The sequence below is a fragment of the Phascolarctos cinereus genome, unplaced genomic scaffold (genome assembly GCF_003287225.1).
Source record: "Phascolarctos cinereus isolate Bilbo 61053 unplaced genomic scaffold, phaCin_HiC Scaffold_2;HRSCAF=192, whole genome shotgun sequence".
Lineage (NCBI taxonomy): Eukaryota > Metazoa > Chordata > Mammalia > Diprotodontia > Phascolarctidae > Phascolarctos > Phascolarctos cinereus.
This window is the reverse complement of record NW_027555625.1, coordinates 159,669,706-159,688,209: the sequence shown is the minus strand read 5'-3', so window position 1 is coordinate 159,688,209 and position 18,504 is coordinate 159,669,706. Positions and strand designations below refer to the sequence as shown.

General features: G+C 39.8%; 1 protein-coding gene across 2 annotated transcripts in view; it reads right to left on the bottom strand.

Moving 5' to 3' along the window:
- Positions 1–1,888: 1,888 nt before the first annotated feature.
- The window catches only part of DZANK1 (double zinc ribbon and ankyrin repeat domains 1), a 117,259-nt gene continuing 100,643 nt past the window's right edge, over positions 1,889–18,504 (bottom strand). For both annotated transcript variants that reach the window (XM_020986549.2, XM_020986561.2), the window contains exons 18-21: positions 17,081–17,161; positions 15,478–15,605; positions 2,869–2,943; positions 1,889–2,367 (exon numbers count right to left, since the gene is read on the bottom strand). In XM_020986549.2, coding sequence (XP_020842208.1) covers positions 2,202–2,367; positions 2,869–2,943; positions 15,478–15,605; positions 17,081–17,161 — 450 coding nt within the window. In that variant the 3' untranslated portion in view covers positions 1,889–2,201. The remainder of the gene's footprint in view (positions 2,368–2,868; positions 2,944–15,477; positions 15,606–17,080; positions 17,162–18,504) is intronic.

The following is an 18,504-nucleotide window of genomic DNA, read 5'->3' as shown; positions in this document are numbered from 1 at the left end:
GTTACCCCATAAATTCAATAAACTCCAGTGGGTCAAACACAAACTGCTGTTTAGCATTTAAAGCTCTTCACAACCTAGATCCAACTACCTTTCCAATTCCTTTCTTCTCACTTTACAATTCCATCAAAATGGCCTCATTGCTGTTCTTCACACATTACATACTCCATGTCCCATCTCTATGCCTTTGCCCTGGTTGTCCCCCATGGCTATAATGTAGTCTTTCTTTACTCTTAGAAGACTTTCATTCAAAGCTCAGCTGAAAGGCCACTTCCTATTCTGATTCACTGCCCCACCCCCCTAGCTTCTAGTGCCTCCTCCTCTAGTCCTAGCAAATTATCTTTTATTTATTTTCATATTAACATATGTACATGTTATCTTCTTTGAAAGAATCTAAGCTGCTTCAAATAATGGACTATTCATTTCTGCCTTTATATCTCTAACTCCTAGTAGAGTGCCTGATACATAAGAGGCACTGAATAAATGCTTGTTGGTTTAAGATAGAGAAATTTTGAGGCTGGAAGAAAGGACATTGAAGACGCTCGTATCAAACGACCTACATCTAGGAGGCCAGGTCATAGTAGCTACCATCTATATGGTGTTTTAAGCTGGTAGGGGTTGAAGTTGATGGTGGACAGAGGTGAATGGGGAAGGCTGGGTTGAGGTTTTGAACACAGTGGGAAAGATCTGGAGCAGATGCTACAGAGTATGGAAAAAAGACGACTGAGCAAAATTGAGGGCCCAGCTGAATTTAAATACCATGAATAGATAGTGAACCCAGGCCACAACCTTGAGAACAGAGAAAGCAGATGAGGAAGGGGGGGAGGAAAGAGTTGAGAGAAAAGGGGGGGGAAGGGAATAAACATTTATATAATATTTATATAGCACTTCCTATCCTAAGCACTTCACAAACGTTATCTCATTTGGCTTGATACCAACATCCTGTTCAGGTTCAATGTTGGGACTAAATGAGCTACTCATAAGTTGTTGGACAGTTAATAAAAGGGGGTTTACTTTGCCCTAACACAGAAAAGGTATGGTGTCAGATGTAACCACCTTCCCTCTCCTGCCCCCCTCCCCCGAATCTGTGTCAAGGGAGACCAGGGCCAATCAAGTTCCAGGGACACCTTAGTTGCCTTTTAGAGAAAACTAATTCCTATGGCAGGGAAATGGGGAACCCTGGTCCTCTCACATAGGCATTGTCAAGGATTAAGGATTTGCAGATTGGTAATGGCAGGTTGAAGGGGTTGAAGGATTCTAGAGTGGAGAGGTGGATTGAAGTGAATTGACATGGATTTCAAGCTGGGCAGGATGACAAGTGAAATCAGCATGAAGGTGATCTACTGGGAGACTAGGGAGAGAATGAGGGATGGAGGGGAGGGCAAAAAAAGTTGGAGTGAGGGACTGAGAGAAGTGAAAAGGGCTGGGAACTGGCCAGAAAGAATTTCAAAACCAGGATCTTGGAGTTGGATCCAAGTGACAGTGGAGTTTAAGATGCAGTTACATTTGTAGGCGCCTGGAATGAAGATGAAAATGAAATCATACCCATGTACTTTAAAGGCAGGTGTGTCCCATTAGGAATGTACCCATTCTTCCTCCTTTTTCTTTTGGTGTTATTTTCTATTAACTCTACTAGGAATTTCCATCAAGCTTTTGTCCCAGATGGTAGCCAGTGAACCACTTCCCTTCCTGAGGTTTTCTAGGAGAACCAGCAGGGAAGGGCTTGAGTACTTACTTTCTATTTCCCTATCCTTTACCCCAACCTAGTCATCAGACTGTTGGAAATCAAAAGTAGATCCCATTAGGAAAAGCTGAAGGACCCCCTGAACTACTTGATCACACACAAACTGAAACATCCAAAAAAGAAACAAAGTTGCACATTGCTGCACAATGAGGTATTCAAACATAATTTATAGGGCCAAAGGTTAAATAAACATCTGATACAGAAATTGTTTATAAGTGTCATAACAGAAATATTTTTTAGAGGTTTAGAGGCAAGTATAGATATATTTATCACAATATAGAGTAAACAGGGAATGGCCTTATACGCTGGTTTTATCTTCATTTAATAATTCTCATAAACATACAATCTTCTAACTGGCTAAACTGAACCTCCTTAATTCTTAAATTAAATTGATAATGTGGTGTGTTAGAAGTTTTCTTTAAATAAAGACAAAGGCATTTAAGAATAAGGAAACTTAGGGTCAAAAGTCTGCTAGACTGAGGTTCTTAGATTGTGTCTGTTGGTCCAGGACTCTTTGGCCAAGTTTTGCAGCAAACAGTGAGATGATTTCATCATTCCCTGTCTTCAGAGCCAAATCATATGCTGACTGTCCTTCTTCATTTTTCTTCTGAATATCTGCATTGTATCTGCAAATGAAATATGAAAATAGAAGTGGTTTGGACAAAGGGTGTCTAGTCAGCTATATCCACCATATATCATAGAGTTCAGTCTAACTGACCTTTGTGCCATCTAGCTTTCATATAGAGGTTATGATTGTATGTGGCATAAGACACACGTGAACATTTGATAAATAAAGAAAAGCATAAGATCTGTATTTTTATACTTCATTTGCATTACATTTCATAAAAATACAATTCTAAATCTTGGGCATTACGTCAAAACAACATACCCAGATATATTGAACAAACAACAAAAGGGCAATTTTTTACTGCACCTTTGAAAGTTCTTTACTCACCAACGCAGGGTTACACTGGTCTACAAGGCAAGGTAGAACTCTTTCTATAGTGGTGGCTTTTTAATACCCTGAGAACTCCTTCTAGATTATCTCTTCAGCTGGATTGTTTCTATGCCCACATTTCACTTCCCTCTTTTCAATATCTGACTCACCCAAGAACCAATGAACTTACCTCAATAAGGCTGCTATGCATTTCTTTCCTTCTGGCCCCAGCAGACATGCTTCATGAAGAGCTGTGTTTCCGAGCCTGATTGGAGGAGGAAGAAAGTCTGTTTGATTCCTGACTAAGGCTTTGGTATCAATAGGAACAGATATTGTGAGGAGAGGATGGGCACTAGTGGGTAGGGTCTGCATAATGCTAGGAACCAACATGGATTCTACCTCAAACTCCACCACTGACATACTCACTAATTGTGGAAGATCACATCAGCTTCCTCCTTTATCCTTTGCTTATAGAGAAGCTGTGAAGATGAATGAGTTTAAGTTGCTGAGAGAAAGAGACGTCTTATATATATTAATTTTAAAATAAATACATATGACCCTTGTATCAAAGGCATTCTCCTTACACAAAAGGCACAGATATATATGTGTGTGTATGTCTCTCTCTCCACATATAAATAAATCTAGTATGTGTGTGTATATATATATACATACATATATATGTATATATATATATACATACATATATATGTGCATACATATATATATGTATATATATGTATGTATGTACACATACATACATATATATATGTATATATATGTATGTATGTACACATACACATTTTGAGAACTTCTTACTTCTATGACTTGTCACTGTGGAGATGAAATCTGGGAACTTCAGCAGACAGCACCCCCTCTAAGTTTCCCTTACAAGCACTTACGCTTGCAAGGCTTCAAAACATACAATAAAAACCACATAAAAAACTCACATCTGAGTCTATGGTGAGTCAAGAAATCCCTTTGTCTTTGAGGTGGGCCTCCACCTCTTCCTCCCTCTAGGCACCTGTACTGTCCTTGTGATTTATAGTACTATCCGGAATGGGTTCTCCAGCAGGAGAAAGGAAAGCAAGAGAGTCAAAGAAGTCACTCCTTTCCCACAGTGACTTGTGTGGCTTCTTTAACTTATAATATTAGATTGGGTGAGGTTCCTAGAGAGGGAAAAGGGCTTAGGGTTCATTGGTTGATACTTTTTCATTGGCATGGTCCCTGACTGGTATTTCCACTCCAGCTCTGCTGTCTCTGCTTCATATTGCCATCACGGATGATGGGTCTATCTTGTCTTTGTCACTATCCTCTCTTTCTCTCCATTGTTGTTGTCTTCAGTTTTGCTTGGGTACTTGCTATGGTTCACTCTCTTGCTCAGGAAATAGTGTGAGCTCTATAGCAGGTGGACCATGAAATGATTATACTAGAATCTCAACTTAGACCTTTTGGTGTTTCAAGAGCCAGGATTCCTCTAGGCCGTTTAACACTCTGCTTCTTACACCTGGGTCCCATAGCTTTGCAATGTGGCCAAAGGATGTCTTTAGGTGAAGGTGGGAATTTCCTTTTACTCAAGTAGAAAAAAGCTGCTCTACTTAACCACAGACTGTTTCTTGCTCCTGACTGAGTTACAGTGAATTGACTCCATTTCTTTCTTTTTTCTGGCTGTCAGCACTTCCCAGTGGGTCTTTTGGAGAGGAGACAGGGTGCAAAAAGGCTGGAGTGCTCACTCTCCCTTTCCATTTCCCTTTCTACTTCCTATTCTATTCCTTGGTAACTGGATCTAGCCAGGCAAATTACCCAAATTCCTTCTCCATAGATCTGTGAAAGAGGAAAGAGAGGAGGAAAGGGGAGAGCCAATGGATGGTGCCAGCACTTTGGAATGTGGTCAACTCTGCTCTATAAACCACTGGAGGGTCATGTTCTTGCTACATATACAAGGAACTCGTTTTTAGCTAATGATGTGTTATAATGATGGTATCACAAGTGGTCTCTATGAACCCTATCAAAATTATTCTACATATGTAATACCTAGTAAGTGTAATTGCCACAAGCCTTCTTTGGTCTTTTCAGGTGTAATACCAAAATGGGGATTATTAAGAAGAATGGTGGATAATATGGGGAAATGTGAACGGGGTATGGTCTCTTTCTAAAACTTGTGGGCCAAATAAGACTTTCAGTCTATTGAAACTGTCTGAAAGGCTACTCTAGACCAGCTAAACCAATTACCCAAACCCACATATCCATGTCCTGAAAGAAACTGTTATATCTAAAAGACATCAGGTTGTAGGCAAACAAGAATTTTAATAAAATAGGACTCTGTAATATCACTTTACCCCCCACCTCACTCCTACTTCCATCCCCTCAAGACACAGCAAGACATATTTATGAAGTAGAGACAAAAAACAGTGGGAAAAGAAAATCACCACAACAGAAAAGGACACCTCCTTTTGAAGGACACCATTGAACAGAAGTGTGTTAAGTCCTCACAGGACAGGGCTTCTTTTAAGCAACGTCCTTAGGCTTTTTCCCCCTTCTTTTCTCATCTGATTGCCCCACTCAACCTGGGACCCCACTCTTTTTCTTGTACTGGAGAACTCTAGCTTGTTGGTACCCTCTTATGGTTTCTAGCTCCTACACTTTCTTCTCTGATAGGCTAAGTCTTTTACCATTTGATAGAAACAGGACTTAAATCTGGAAGGGGAATCATTTTTCTTGTCCGTAAAGTGATGTGATTGGATCAGATGACTTCTAAGGACTATGGAGGTTAAGCGACTTGCCCAAGTCCTAGCACGGTTAGGACTGGAACCCAGGTCCTCTGACTTTAAAGTCAGTGCTTTTGTCACCAAATGATACATTGGCTTGGCTTGTAGGAAAGAATGGGAAGTGTTGCTATATATCTCTGAAAAGTCCACCCCTTATTTGAGGTGCTTTAGAAGGATGTTACTATTAGACACATTATAGGGAAACATACAAAGGGTTAAAAAACAAAGAGAAGAGGAGAAGTTACAAGGTTCCTAAAGTCATAATAGCTAATTCTGGTCTTCTGTGATGGTGACCTCCTAAATGGGGGCCCAGCACCTTTGAGGGCTGTGCCATGATCCTCACCTGGCATGAATCACCAGTTGGAGGATGAGAAGATAGGTTACCTTTTCCTGTTGCCCAATCATAGACCTCATCTCTAATAAAACCTCTTTCACCCATAATCACTCACCTTCTTGAGCTCCTCTTGGGACTGTACTTTTCCATTCTTTGTATTCCCAGCACTTAGCACAATGTCTGGCACATAATAGGTGTTTAATAAATGCTTATTGACCTCTGACTGACCCATCTCCAACTCCTCTTACTAGTGGCCTCCCAGAGCAAGCTCTTACCCTCTTCCCTAGGTGGTTAAAACCTAACAGTGACTTAGGCAACTGCAACAGGCGAAATTTCTTCTCTCCAACATACCCACACCATGTGTCTCTCCCCTCCCATGACCCAGTTGGTAGGGTAGGCACCCTTCAATGAGCTCTGTGTTCTAGGGCAGCAGATGGAAAGAGCTTCACTCTCCTCCTCCTCCCTTTTCATTTTCAGTGGGACAGAGTGAGTAGTCCAGGATAAGCAGGTATCATGCTCTGTGATCTGTATAGCAGATCTCAAATTCCATCCCCCCCAAAACCCACCTCTTTTTCTAACCTCCCTATTTGTCAGAGGCATCACCATCCTTCTAGTCATTGAGATCTTGATGTTATCCTTGATTTCTCAATCTTATCCAAATACTTTCCTACTCTTGTCACGTCTCTCTTTATAACACCTCTCACATATTTCCCCTTTTCTGCACTCATACAACTACCACCCTAATTCAGGTTCATCATCACTTGCTTGAACTGCTGCAGTGGCCTCCTAATAGACCTCCCTGCCTCAAGCCTCTCTCCCACTCCAATCCATCCTTCCCACTGCTGCCAAAAAGATTTTCCTAAAGAACAGATCTGACTATGTCACTCCCCTAATGAATAAACTCCAGTGGCTTATTACCGAATCTAGCATCATTTTAATCTCTTTTTTAATGTCTATTTTTGTTTTTTTAAAATAATATATATCTATTAGCATAGTAGAAAATATATATAATTTATGAATACATAAATATATGGGTATAGCATATAAACATATGGGTACAATCTCATTTTTTCTTTTTCTTTTTACTGATGGGGTGCGCAATGTTTGGAGACCACTGCTTTATGCAATTGTACAAGGACCTAGACCTTGTTTCTTCTTGGTTTCTCTTTGGTCACCCCAACTCCCACCCATACTCCCTTCTTAATGATTGTCTCTAGGGTCAGCCAGCCAAATATCATCTGGACTGTTAATATACTGTTCTGATGAGACAGATCTTGATTTCTAGTCACTGGCTTCAGTTTGGCGAAATAGCAGGCATTTTAGTCGTCCTGGAGTCTTTCCCTTTTACCATCTGTTTTCCTTGCCCCTTAGTTCAGAATATGGAAGCCACATGCCATGAGAACAATTCCTACTCTATTTTCTTTCCCACCTCCCAGAAAAGCCTTCTCTTGGGCTTCCCATGTAAGAAATAGTTGCCTCCTTTATGCTAGGGACCCTCATGGCCAAGCCCCTGGGGGAGCCCTGTTCTTATTCCACGGCTTTCCCTTGGCTTCAGACGGCAAGAAATTTAAACAGTGACTGGAACATAATAGTGTTTATTAAATGCTTATTGACTGACCCATACGCACCTTCTGTTGTTGCTGGAATCCTAGAGCAAGTCCTTAACCTCATCCCTACTGCAACTGTGTGGGCTTAACTAGAGGGTTAAAACCTAACAGTGACTTAGGCATCTGCAACAGCAGGAACATGGGCAAAATTTCTTCTTCCTTTCAGGCCCACATCATGTGCCCATCTCCTCCCATGACCCCAAAACTCTGGCAGGCACCTTTCAATGGGCTCCATGCCCTAGGGCAGTGGACAGCAAGAGCTCCACTCTTCCCCAACTGCCTTTTCACTTTTAGGGGGCCATTTAATGTTCCATTGAAGATATCAGTGTTCGGCCTTGAAATACTCCGTTTGTTACTTTTGGCTATCTTCTCTCTTAATTGATCTGATTGAAGCAAATCCAACAGTCTCTTATGGTGGCTTGTTTGGCCTTTATTGGTGAAACTGACTTCTCTATCCTACTGCTGTAGAGTGACATCTGTGTGCCTTTCTCTATGGCAGTCATACGGGCTGGGCACCATGAAATCTAACCTGCCATATTCCTTTTCCTGGGCTGATCTCCATATTACTCCTAACTGCAGACTTTCCCTACAGTCTCCCTTTCTCTTCTTAGAGCACTGGACTTGGGAGACAACAAGACCGAGATTTTGAATTCCACCTCAGAAACTACTGGTGTGACCGTGGGAAGGTTACTTAATCTCTTTTTATCTTCATTTTCTTCATCTGTAAAATCAGTGGATAATAGCCAATGCCCTCTAAAGTCCCTTCAGTCTCTAAATTTGATGCCCCTCCCATTAAATTACTGATTCTGGGACTCTGGGCTCACAGCTCTTTGTAAGATAGACATAACTGTTATATCCTTGGGACAGATCAACTGTGGACTCTTCCTAAACATCTTACTGCTTCCTATGTATCCTGAATTACTGAACCATGATGCATATTCCTGCTCTGGTACATGGAAGGAAGAGAAGGAATGAAATTTTAATCATATAGTAACATGAAATCATTCCTTTTCATCTGTCAGGGTAGGTTCATGATATCAAAAACACATAGCATTGGTAGGAAGATCCTTCCAAAGGATGCTCAATAGTATCAAGTCTATCATCACTGTGGCATGGGGGAACTTTATAGCTGGTAACATTTGTAGGGAGGCTACAAACTTTTCAGTTGTGAGAGACACAGATAAATAACAATCCATGAGAAAGCTGAGTCACTTCTTTCCAGACAGTGGGGCCTAGACCAGATGTCCTAAGATCCCCTCCCAGACCAAGATTTTTTGATGAATTGTGAAACTTGCTAGGGAGAAAAGTTTGGATTAATTCCTATTTCATCCATTCATCCAAAACACTGATCTTAGCAAGGTTTAAAAGGTAGGATTATTGTCTTATGATAAAGCACAGAATTTTGAACTGGAATGGACCATGGAAATCAGTTATTCCACCTCACTCATTTTACAGATAAGGAAACTGAATGAGAATGTCAGATACTTGGCTTCCTTTGCTAAGGTCATCTAGCTAGTGGCAAATAAGGCCAACTTCCTCTAATTTTTATGTTTTAGTCTGTAATTACATGGAGTAAAATAAGTGTTAGTTATCTGGCACCTTATACTCAGACACAGAGACAGCATAGGATCATTGGTAAGTCATTTTTTTTCCATGTCCAAAAATGTATTCATCTTTTTGAAACTTGAGTCAATATCTCTCAGGAAGTGGGTAAAATATTCACTATAAGTTGATCTAGTTTCACCATTGGTCATTGGATCTATCAGAGTTTTTACTCTTTCAGAGTAGTTTTTCTTTATAATATTATATGCTATGTAAATTATTCTGATTCTGTTCTCTTCGCTGTTCATATTATCCAGGATTCCTTATGTCACAATAATAGTCCATTACATGTACATACCACACTCTATTTGGTCATTCCCCAATTGTACACACTTTATATTCTCATTCTTTGGTTTTCTTCTTTATGTTTTTATTCCTTTCATTGAGCTCATATTGTTCATTTTGCTTATTTATCCTCTAACATTATCCCCCTTTTTAATGATTCCTTCCTTAATGTCCCTGTTATGTTTGATGTATTTTTATACCAAAGCGTATGTGAGCTTCTTTGTGTTTGTGTTCAGCCTTCCTTTGTCCAATTCAGATAAGAATGTGGTTATCTGTCCCCTACTTTGCCCACCCATTGCTCTATGTTTTTATACTCTTCTCTTGTTGCTGCTCAGCATTCAGTTGCCTTGGACTCTGTCACCCCGTGAACTTTTCTTGGCAAAGTGTTAAGCCATTTTCATACTGTCATGAGTAAGCCAATATTCTATTGCAAGAAGTTCTCTCTAAAATCTTGACAGCCTCATCTCATGGATGGCGCAAGAATATTTTAAAATGTCAATCATTTATACAATGTAAGGCCCCCCAGTAAGGACCCTTTGTGGAGGATTTATGAAAGAACACAGACAAAAGTCACACCGGATGAGGGAATTAGAAGGGTTGTAAGCTCACCTTAACAGGATGTACCTATACTGGTGAGATCATAAGATCTCTCAAAGTATTATTGAAGTAAGCAAGAGACTTGGTGTTTCTGCAGATCCCAAGGGGACTATACACCTATTCCTTTGAGTTATGGGACTGTCTATCTTTCATGACCTTTGGCTACTTAAATAACTTAGCTAGCTAAGGTTCTTGATGCCGACGAAAGTTAAATTGTGTGGTTGGCTATTCTCCCCTTATGCTTTGTCAGAGGAAATCCAAGATTAGCCAGGTGATTGCCATAGTGCTAGGCAGCAAAATGTATGTGGATTTTCAAAGGGCAACTAATGAAAGATTGTACTACTGCAACAGACTTCCCTTTTATCAGCAAAAACTTAGCTATCATATCTCAAGACTTTGTGGGTTTTTTTTTAAACTATAAAATGAGGAAGTTGGACTATGGGCTCTAAGGTCCTTTCTAGCTCTAAATTTTATGAGCCTGTGTTTTATGGTGGTGCTTTCCATGGTGCCAAATCAGTCTATTACCCCAATAACACATAATTGTGTCCTATCTGAACTGTGATGAGTGATGGTGTGGGAAGGAATTGTAAATATTTCATTTGCTGTAGCTCTAATCTTGGGCCATTTTTCAGTTAAGGGGTTTTTGCCTGCGATGAAATTTTTTAAAAAATCCAGTATTATCAAACCTTCTGGGAGTTTCCTTCTTTAAGATGAAGAGTCACTTTCCTCATAATGTCTGGTGTCTAGACTATCTTTTCTGAAGGCTTTGTTTAGTAGACTAACTCTTCTACTATGATCAAGTAAGGAGCTTCCACAACTTAATTTCATTGATTGATTTATCAGTGACTGATTACCTGCACTATCACTTAGGATACTGGAGAAATTCTGTTTACATGAAGACTTAAGAAAATGTAGCACAGAAGTGTACACATAACACCCACAAATGATTGTTAACTACAGAGAAGGATTTCACTCTGTGTTCTCACGGTCAATGTGTTAGGGCACTGTTGGTCTCAGAGGGGGAAAAAAATCCTCTCTACAGGTTTTTGGCTCCCAACAAAACAAATCTAGTAGTATTCTAAGTGAACTCTGTGCCACGTTAGTTAGTATATATGGTGAGGGTCAGAGGCAAATAGGGTGGATGAATTTAAAATTCAAGTGAACTGATTTTGGCGACAGAGAGTCAGTCAACACACCAGTGGGATGATCTGTTCCATGAAAAGATTCCTCTCAAGCAAATGAGACTTCTAGTTTTCCACCAACCTAAGGTATGGGAAGGAACTGAAATTCAATCTGTCCAAGTACACTGAATGTGATTAGGTTACAATCTTCTTGCCAGGTATGTCTCAGGGCACCAAATTTAAAGGGCAGCTCATAGATCTTGTATTCCTCTAAGGAAGGTGGCCCAGGTGAAGGTGATGGGCTTGGAGCTTGGATGGGGTAGAGTCAGTCACTGGATGGTAAGAACTGGTTTGAGCTTAGAGTAGGACTCCTACTCCACCTGGGAAAGAAATCTGAGTCTAGACTGAATTTCCAGGGTTCATCTGGCTGAGGGTGGGAAGGAACTTGTACACAAATACCAGGACCCAAGTTCTGGTCTGGCCTAGAAAAAGGGAGAGAGGCCTAGACCTAGCTCTGGACCCTTCAGTGGCAAAAACAATCCCTTTTAGGGGCTATTTTGTGGCACATTTTCCCTAGAGAGGAACAGAAATCCAGCTACCAACTGGAACACAGGTTGAGAGCTGCATTGGTCCCCTACTCTGGGAGGGGCAGGCCCTTCAGATGGGACAAGCTAATGAAGGGACACACAGAAATATTTTCATGGCTAAAAACTTGAGATGTCAGGCAGCAGAGTTGTGGTAAAGTGTGGTGGGTGAATCAGTCAACCAGCAAACATTTAATTGCCTACTATGTGCCAGGCATTCTCAGAGTGGAGTGTTCAGTAGCCACAGGCCCTGCAGGTGACATGAAACATCTTGGTGAGGGTAGAGAAAACTTCCTCAGATCTAGGAGTGTTCAGCTGTCTCTGAGGGTGGGGTAAAGGGAAGCGAAGAGGAAAGGAATAAGTGCTTATTAAGGACCTATTATATGCCAGGCACTATGCTAAAAGCTTTACAAATGTTATTTAATTCTTACAACGACTCGGAGAGGCAGGAAGGGTCACGTCATGTGGCCAATCCCTCAGCCACACAGACCTTTACTCTTTCCCTCTGAGTTGTGCCCTCCTCATCCCTCCAACTTTCCTGCAGACCGGAGGATGCAGTGTGAGCTCAGTGCCAGAACGTACCTAGAATTCCAACTGAGGTGACTTGGCTACTTGCTCTAAGCTATGAAATCAGGGGCTACTGTTCTAGGTGAGCCAGTTCCCAGGAGGCGGGCATGAAGAGTGTAAATTTCAATAACTTGGCCGAAAAATCCCTGGACTAGGAGTCAGGACACTGGGGATCTGGCACCCTCTCTGACACGAATTCCGGGTTTCTGGGTCTCTGTGGTTAAAAAGGGCTGGCCAATGTTGTTTCTAAAGTTACAGTACTAACAGTCTGTGAATCTGAGATTTAGGCTCCATCCGATTCCGCCTCTGCTCAGCCTTAATTTCAGTAAAGGCTGAATGATCTTTCCTCTGTGACCAGGAGCAAGTCATTTTCCTTCTCTGGGGCTTAAATTGCCTTCTTCTGTAAAATAGAAGTGTTGCACTAGATTAGGGGTTCCTGACTTGTGAATTTAGAGTTCACTTAGGTTAAGTGAACTTGCAAAATTGTTTTTAAAATATTTTGCTAACTATACTGTATTTCAGTATATTTGGTTTCCTTTGTAATCCTCTGTATTTTATTTATTGTATTTCTTAAACTCTTTTACCTTATCCACTGCAGATTCAAATAAATAGGTAATAATTAAGAGAGGGAAACCATTAGAATTAAGAGGGGTTTGGTAATAGCTTCCTGTAGATAGGATCTTAGTTGAAACTTACAGGAAGTTAGGTAGAGAAGAGGAAGCAGAGCATTCCAGGCATGGAGAACATGCTCAAAGTCAAGAGCTGGAATGTGTTGTTGATAGAACAGCAAGGAGGCCAGTGCCTTTCTTTAAACTGGGCTTTCCTTCTACTGCTCCATGCTGCTTTATTACAGGGCTATTGTTCATAATCTTCCACCATTTTTTTTCCTGAAGAGTTTACAAGTGAATTTATATTTGAGTGGCAGCATAGTGAAAGTGGCCAGGGCACAGAAAGGCCAGGGTTCAAATCACACCTCAGATATTACTAGCTGTGTGACTCTGAGAAAATCATTAAATCTCTCTGTGCCTCACCTTCCTTCTCCAGAAAAATGAGAGGTTATGCCTCTATGGCCAGATCCCGTCCAGCTCCAGAGCTTTGATCCTACCATATTCTAAACTGGCACTGCCCTTGGCTGCCCTGTTGTTCTTCTTTGCACATATGTAATGTGGTTTTTAGGCCCTAAGTTTCTCAATTACAGAAATCTGTTTATATTGGTTAAATTTCTGTATGAAATTGTTATAAACATAATTGTTGTCCTTTCTTCTATCCATTTCTCCTTTTTGGCAGTTTATTCAAATAGATCAGATTGGAATTGTTTTAAATGTTTAAATGCACTCCATATTTGTCTCATTTTTATTTCCTTCTAACTTTGTATGGATTTTGATTCCTGTTCTAGGATATCCTTGTTGAAAACACAAGAAGGCTACAGGTAGACTTTCACAGCTGTTTTCTTGTAATAGATCACATCGTCATAGTTACCCAAATGATTGAACAGTGTAGTGAAGATAAAATCTCACTCTATCTACTTGCTTGTTGATTACAAACAAACATTTGGTGAAGTAGAACAAAATGCGGCCTTAGAGACTCTCCAGTAACAACGGGTCTTCCATACACATGTAAAATCAAACAAGATTCCCTGAAATATGTGACCATGGAGATAACTTTGTTTACTGATCTGCTGAGTATCAACATCAAAAGAGACATCAAACAGGGAGATAGATGCTCAAAGGTTATTTGCCAGTGTTGAAAAGGATGTCCTGTTGCAGCTTATCACCTAAAATAATATGCATGTGAGAAGTGGTATAAGCATGTACGATAGGGGCCACTAATATAGCAAGAACAGATGGAAAGGTTGAGTTTTGCAATAGTATCTAGGAGATAATTTTTAAAAGCTGCAAAGAGGCTTTTGGCTTGTTGGGTGAAGGCTTTATGGGAAGATAAGGATGGGGGTTACCAGGATAAGAGTATGGATACATTTCAATCTGTGCCAGCCAAACCAAATGAAATCATGGATCCATTAAAGTATAAGAAGTAGTATTCAAAAATGGAGTTTTCCACCCAATATTCTAAAAAATTTTTGTAAGGGAGCAATAGAAGGAGAAAGCTGAGAGAGGTAGGAGATTAGATAGCCTGTTCTTAGCAGGTATTCCTCCCATTTAATAGACGGAGAATTTAAGATGAGTAAGTGATACATACACTCAAAATTATCTAGTTCATCAAGCAATACCATTGAGAACAGGATCCAGAATGCCTGATTTCTTTCTGTGCTTTATTCATTGACATTTTAAGGTAGACAATGATGCCTCCTTTATGAGATGTAACATGAACAATTAAAATCTTGATGATGCATACGGGCCTTATGATCCTAGACAAATCACTTAACTTCTCAGAGACCAGGCAACTCTCTTAAGCGATAAATTACAGGCAAGTGCTGATCTGAATTAACAGAGTTTCCTTATCACAAGTTCCCTGTACCAGTGAAATCACAAGTCTAGACCAAAAAAAAAATCTTAATAAAATTATAAGAATATTTTCTTTATCCTTCAGACGTTTGTGGGCCATATATGTGAGCCTGTATTGGAGGGCCATAAAATAGTACAAACTAATAAATTAAAATTTAAACTAAGGACAGTTTTTTTTAATGTTCATTTAATGAATTCTATGGAAAATCTACTGAAAATAGGTAAGTCCTTTTTTTTTTCTTTATCCAGTTTTGGAAAGTTAAAGAAAATAACTTTTTCAACGCAGAGAGGCAGCTTGGTGTAGTGGAGAGAGGAAGTGTGGTGAGGAAGGCTTGGGCTCAAGTACTACATCTGACACATAACCACTTTGTGACTGATTAGGTAGCCAGTCCCTAAATCTCTTAGTGCTCCAGGTAATGCTAAGATGGGGAAGTTACCATAGGCCAAGGTCCCCCACTGCATCTTGGGTCATCTCCAGTTGTCCTGATCTATATCTAGCCACTAGACCCAGATGGCTCCAAGGAGAGAGTGAGGCTGGTGACTTTGCACAGCTCTGCCTCACTTAAATCCAATTCACTTACATGTCATGGCATCACCTCCCTGATGTCATGGTCCTCATCGAGAACGAAGGACAAACAACAACAACAACAACAATAACCATGCTGGAGGGAAGTTCCTCATACCTATGAGATCATAGGTCTGAACAGAAACATTTTCAATGATCAAGTGACTTTAACCATCTTTAAATCATTTAAATTGAAAAAGATTGTAGTTTTCTTTTCATTATGCCAAAGGAAAGTCCTAGAATATTTTTAGATTGTTGCTAAAGAAAATGGGAATGCTCTAGCTAATGCTATTCATTTAGGGTTACTTACGGTCCTGACTGATGGTCAATGTCTGCACCTTTTTGCAGAAGAACTGGTATTGCTTCATGGTGCTTATTTAAAACAGCCACAGTTAAAGAAGGTCTGTCTTCATTATTAATGCAGTTGGGATCAGCTCCCTGCAATGGACAGAAAAGGAGATATTTTAAGAAAAACTCGTAGTCCAACTAATAGTACTATAAGGTGACTGCAGAGATTGGTAAAACATAACTGTCCATGCACTAAAGGAGAGGGACTTCAAGAGTTAAGATCAGACCCATAGGAGACATGAATGTATGAAGGAAGAAATACTGATTCTGTAAAATAGAGAAGGCAGCTCAATTTGTGGTTCCTAGAGTTATGGGAAAGAGGATTTCCTGGCTCTTGAGCAAGGATTACAAACTTTCTTTCTTTTTTTTTTGTTTTTAGGCAATTGGGGTTAACTGACTTGCCCAGGGTCACACAGCTAGTAAGTGTCAAGTGTTGGTCTGAGGCTGGATTTGAACTCAGGTCCTCCTGACTTCAGGGCTGGTGCTCTATCCACTGCGCCACCTAGCTGCCCCTACAAACTTTCTTTCAAAAGAACCCTCAGGGCAGATGCTGAAGTTGTCCTTAGAAAAGTGTGAATTTGGAAACTGTTCATACCCTTTCAGCCAGAAATCTTACTACTAGCTATATATTCCAAAGAGATAAAAAACAGAAGGGTTCCACATATAACAAAACATTCATCACAGCACTTTTGTGTCAGGAAAAACAATAACGACTGGAAACAAAGAGGGTACTCATTGATAAAGGAATGACTGAACAAATTCTGGTTTATTAAATAACAGAACATTACTCTGCCTTGTAAAAAGACAAATATGAGGAATTCAGAGACATGTAAAGCAAATAGAACCAAGTTACAAATATACACAATAATTACAGTAATGTAATAAAAACAATAACAAAAAGCAGCTGTTTATTAATTTCAATGACCAAACTTGGTCTCAGAGAGAGACAATGAAATATACTCTCCTTTTTTTAGCATAGAGGCAGGAGACTATTGGTGCATAATGTATCGAATGCTTCCAGACAAGTTTGCTCTGTTGGTTAGTTCTGCTGTTTTTCCTTGTTACAAGCGAAATTTCTGGGGGTGGGGTAGGTGGGAGAGAGAGTATATAGGCAAATGAATGTGGTATTAAAAATAGCCATCATTAAATCTATTTTGCTTTTTCTTTCTTTCTTTTTTTTGGGGACAATTGGGGTAAGTGACTTGCCCAGGGTCACATAGAGCTAGTAAGTGTCTGAGGTCAAATTTGAATTCAAATCTTCCTGATCCAGGACTGGTGCTTTATCTAGTGCACCACCTTGCTGCCCCCTGTAAATCTTTTTTTAAACACGTCTGTTAAATTTCCTAAAATTGTGCATATTGCCTCTATACTATTAAAACTGAAAGTAGGTTATCATTTAGCGTAAAGTTTTTAATCTAGTGGTTAGATCCAATATTAAAACAACCTTTTAATTTAACACATTGGGCTTAAAACAACACTGAAAAATTGTTATTAGAAACAAATAGACAGGAGGCAGTATATTTAGCAGTTTTGAAGAGGGCCTTTGTTGTTATTATTACACTTACTTCATCAAGCATTTGTTCAATCACAAAGATTCTTCCATCTCCTTTCAGACTTATTTCCTTCAGAAGGTGTCTACTTTCAGCCTATAGAAACACAGAACATGGTTTATAAATATTCTCTTCTGAGTGATAACTTTCCAATCTCTATCTCAGGCCGAATCTTGGGAACAAACCTCCTGATGCGTCAGTGGCTTAAAGATTAAAGTGGTATTGAAATAGGTTTACTTCAATCACCAACTTTGGCAAGTTATCATGGGACCACAAATAGTGATAGAAGAGCTGAGAACTTGGTGGCATAAAGGAAATAAGGAAGGAAATAAGCATTAATTAAACATTTACTGTGAGCCAGGCACTGTGGTAAGCACTTTACAAACATCTTGTTTGTTCTCACAACAAATCTGCAAGGTAGGTGCTATTATCATCATTCTCATTTTATAGCTGAGGAAATTGAGGCAGTCAGAAGTCAAGTGACTTACTTAGGGTCACACAGCTACTAATTATCTGAGGCAGGATTTGAACTCAGGACTTTCTGAGTCAGGCCCAGCACTCTTATCTACTGCCTCACTAGCTTCTTCACAATGAGCCAGTGATATGGCTGTTGGCAAAGAAATGGAAGTGGTTAGCATAATATAGCTAGTTATAAAATCAGTGCCTGAATTACTTTTGGGCTCCTTTAAGTCCTTTGTGTTTTCAGCATTTTCTCTGCAGGTAAAATAAAGGTTATCCTGTCCCATGTTTTCACTGTTACTATGAGTGCTTGTATGGGACCTGAGGGAATCCTTTGAATCACATCTACAGAGATGCTAACATGGTAGCATGGGTAGGGGTAATAAAAGGCTAACAAGAGAACAATCTCTTTCTTAGGGGTCATTCCCTAAGATTGGACTCTGTTTTTGTAGACACAAAGTTTGGGTTTACATTTAACAACTAGAAAACAGAGTTTTTATGTCTTAAAGTTAGAAAGGAACCTATTTAGGGTCTTTCTAGGAGAAAAGGGAGTAGGAATGATCTCTAATAGCATTAGTAGATAAAAAAAGACTCAAAAGAAAAAGGGATTAAGCACAGAGAAGGAAAAAAAAGACTATGATAATAGTAAAGAAGCACCTCAGCAGTTACATTATAAAATAGCATTAATGACTCCATTTTGCCTTTATCCACCATTTTGTGAAGCTAAGTTTGTAAGTTACCTGATTTTGGAGAAGTCACAAGATTATTCCCCCTCCCAACTTAAGTCACCCAACTTGAGGAATATCTCAACTACCCCTCTTCCTCTCACCTCAGTGTCTCCACCAATAAGAAACCAGGTGTCTCAATCCCTACATCCTGTTTTTTCCTGTTTTTCACTCCTTCCAAATTGTATATTGATTATGTACAAACCAATGGTCAATGTCCTTGGCTACCGAGAGCCTTGGACCTGATTTGTTTCT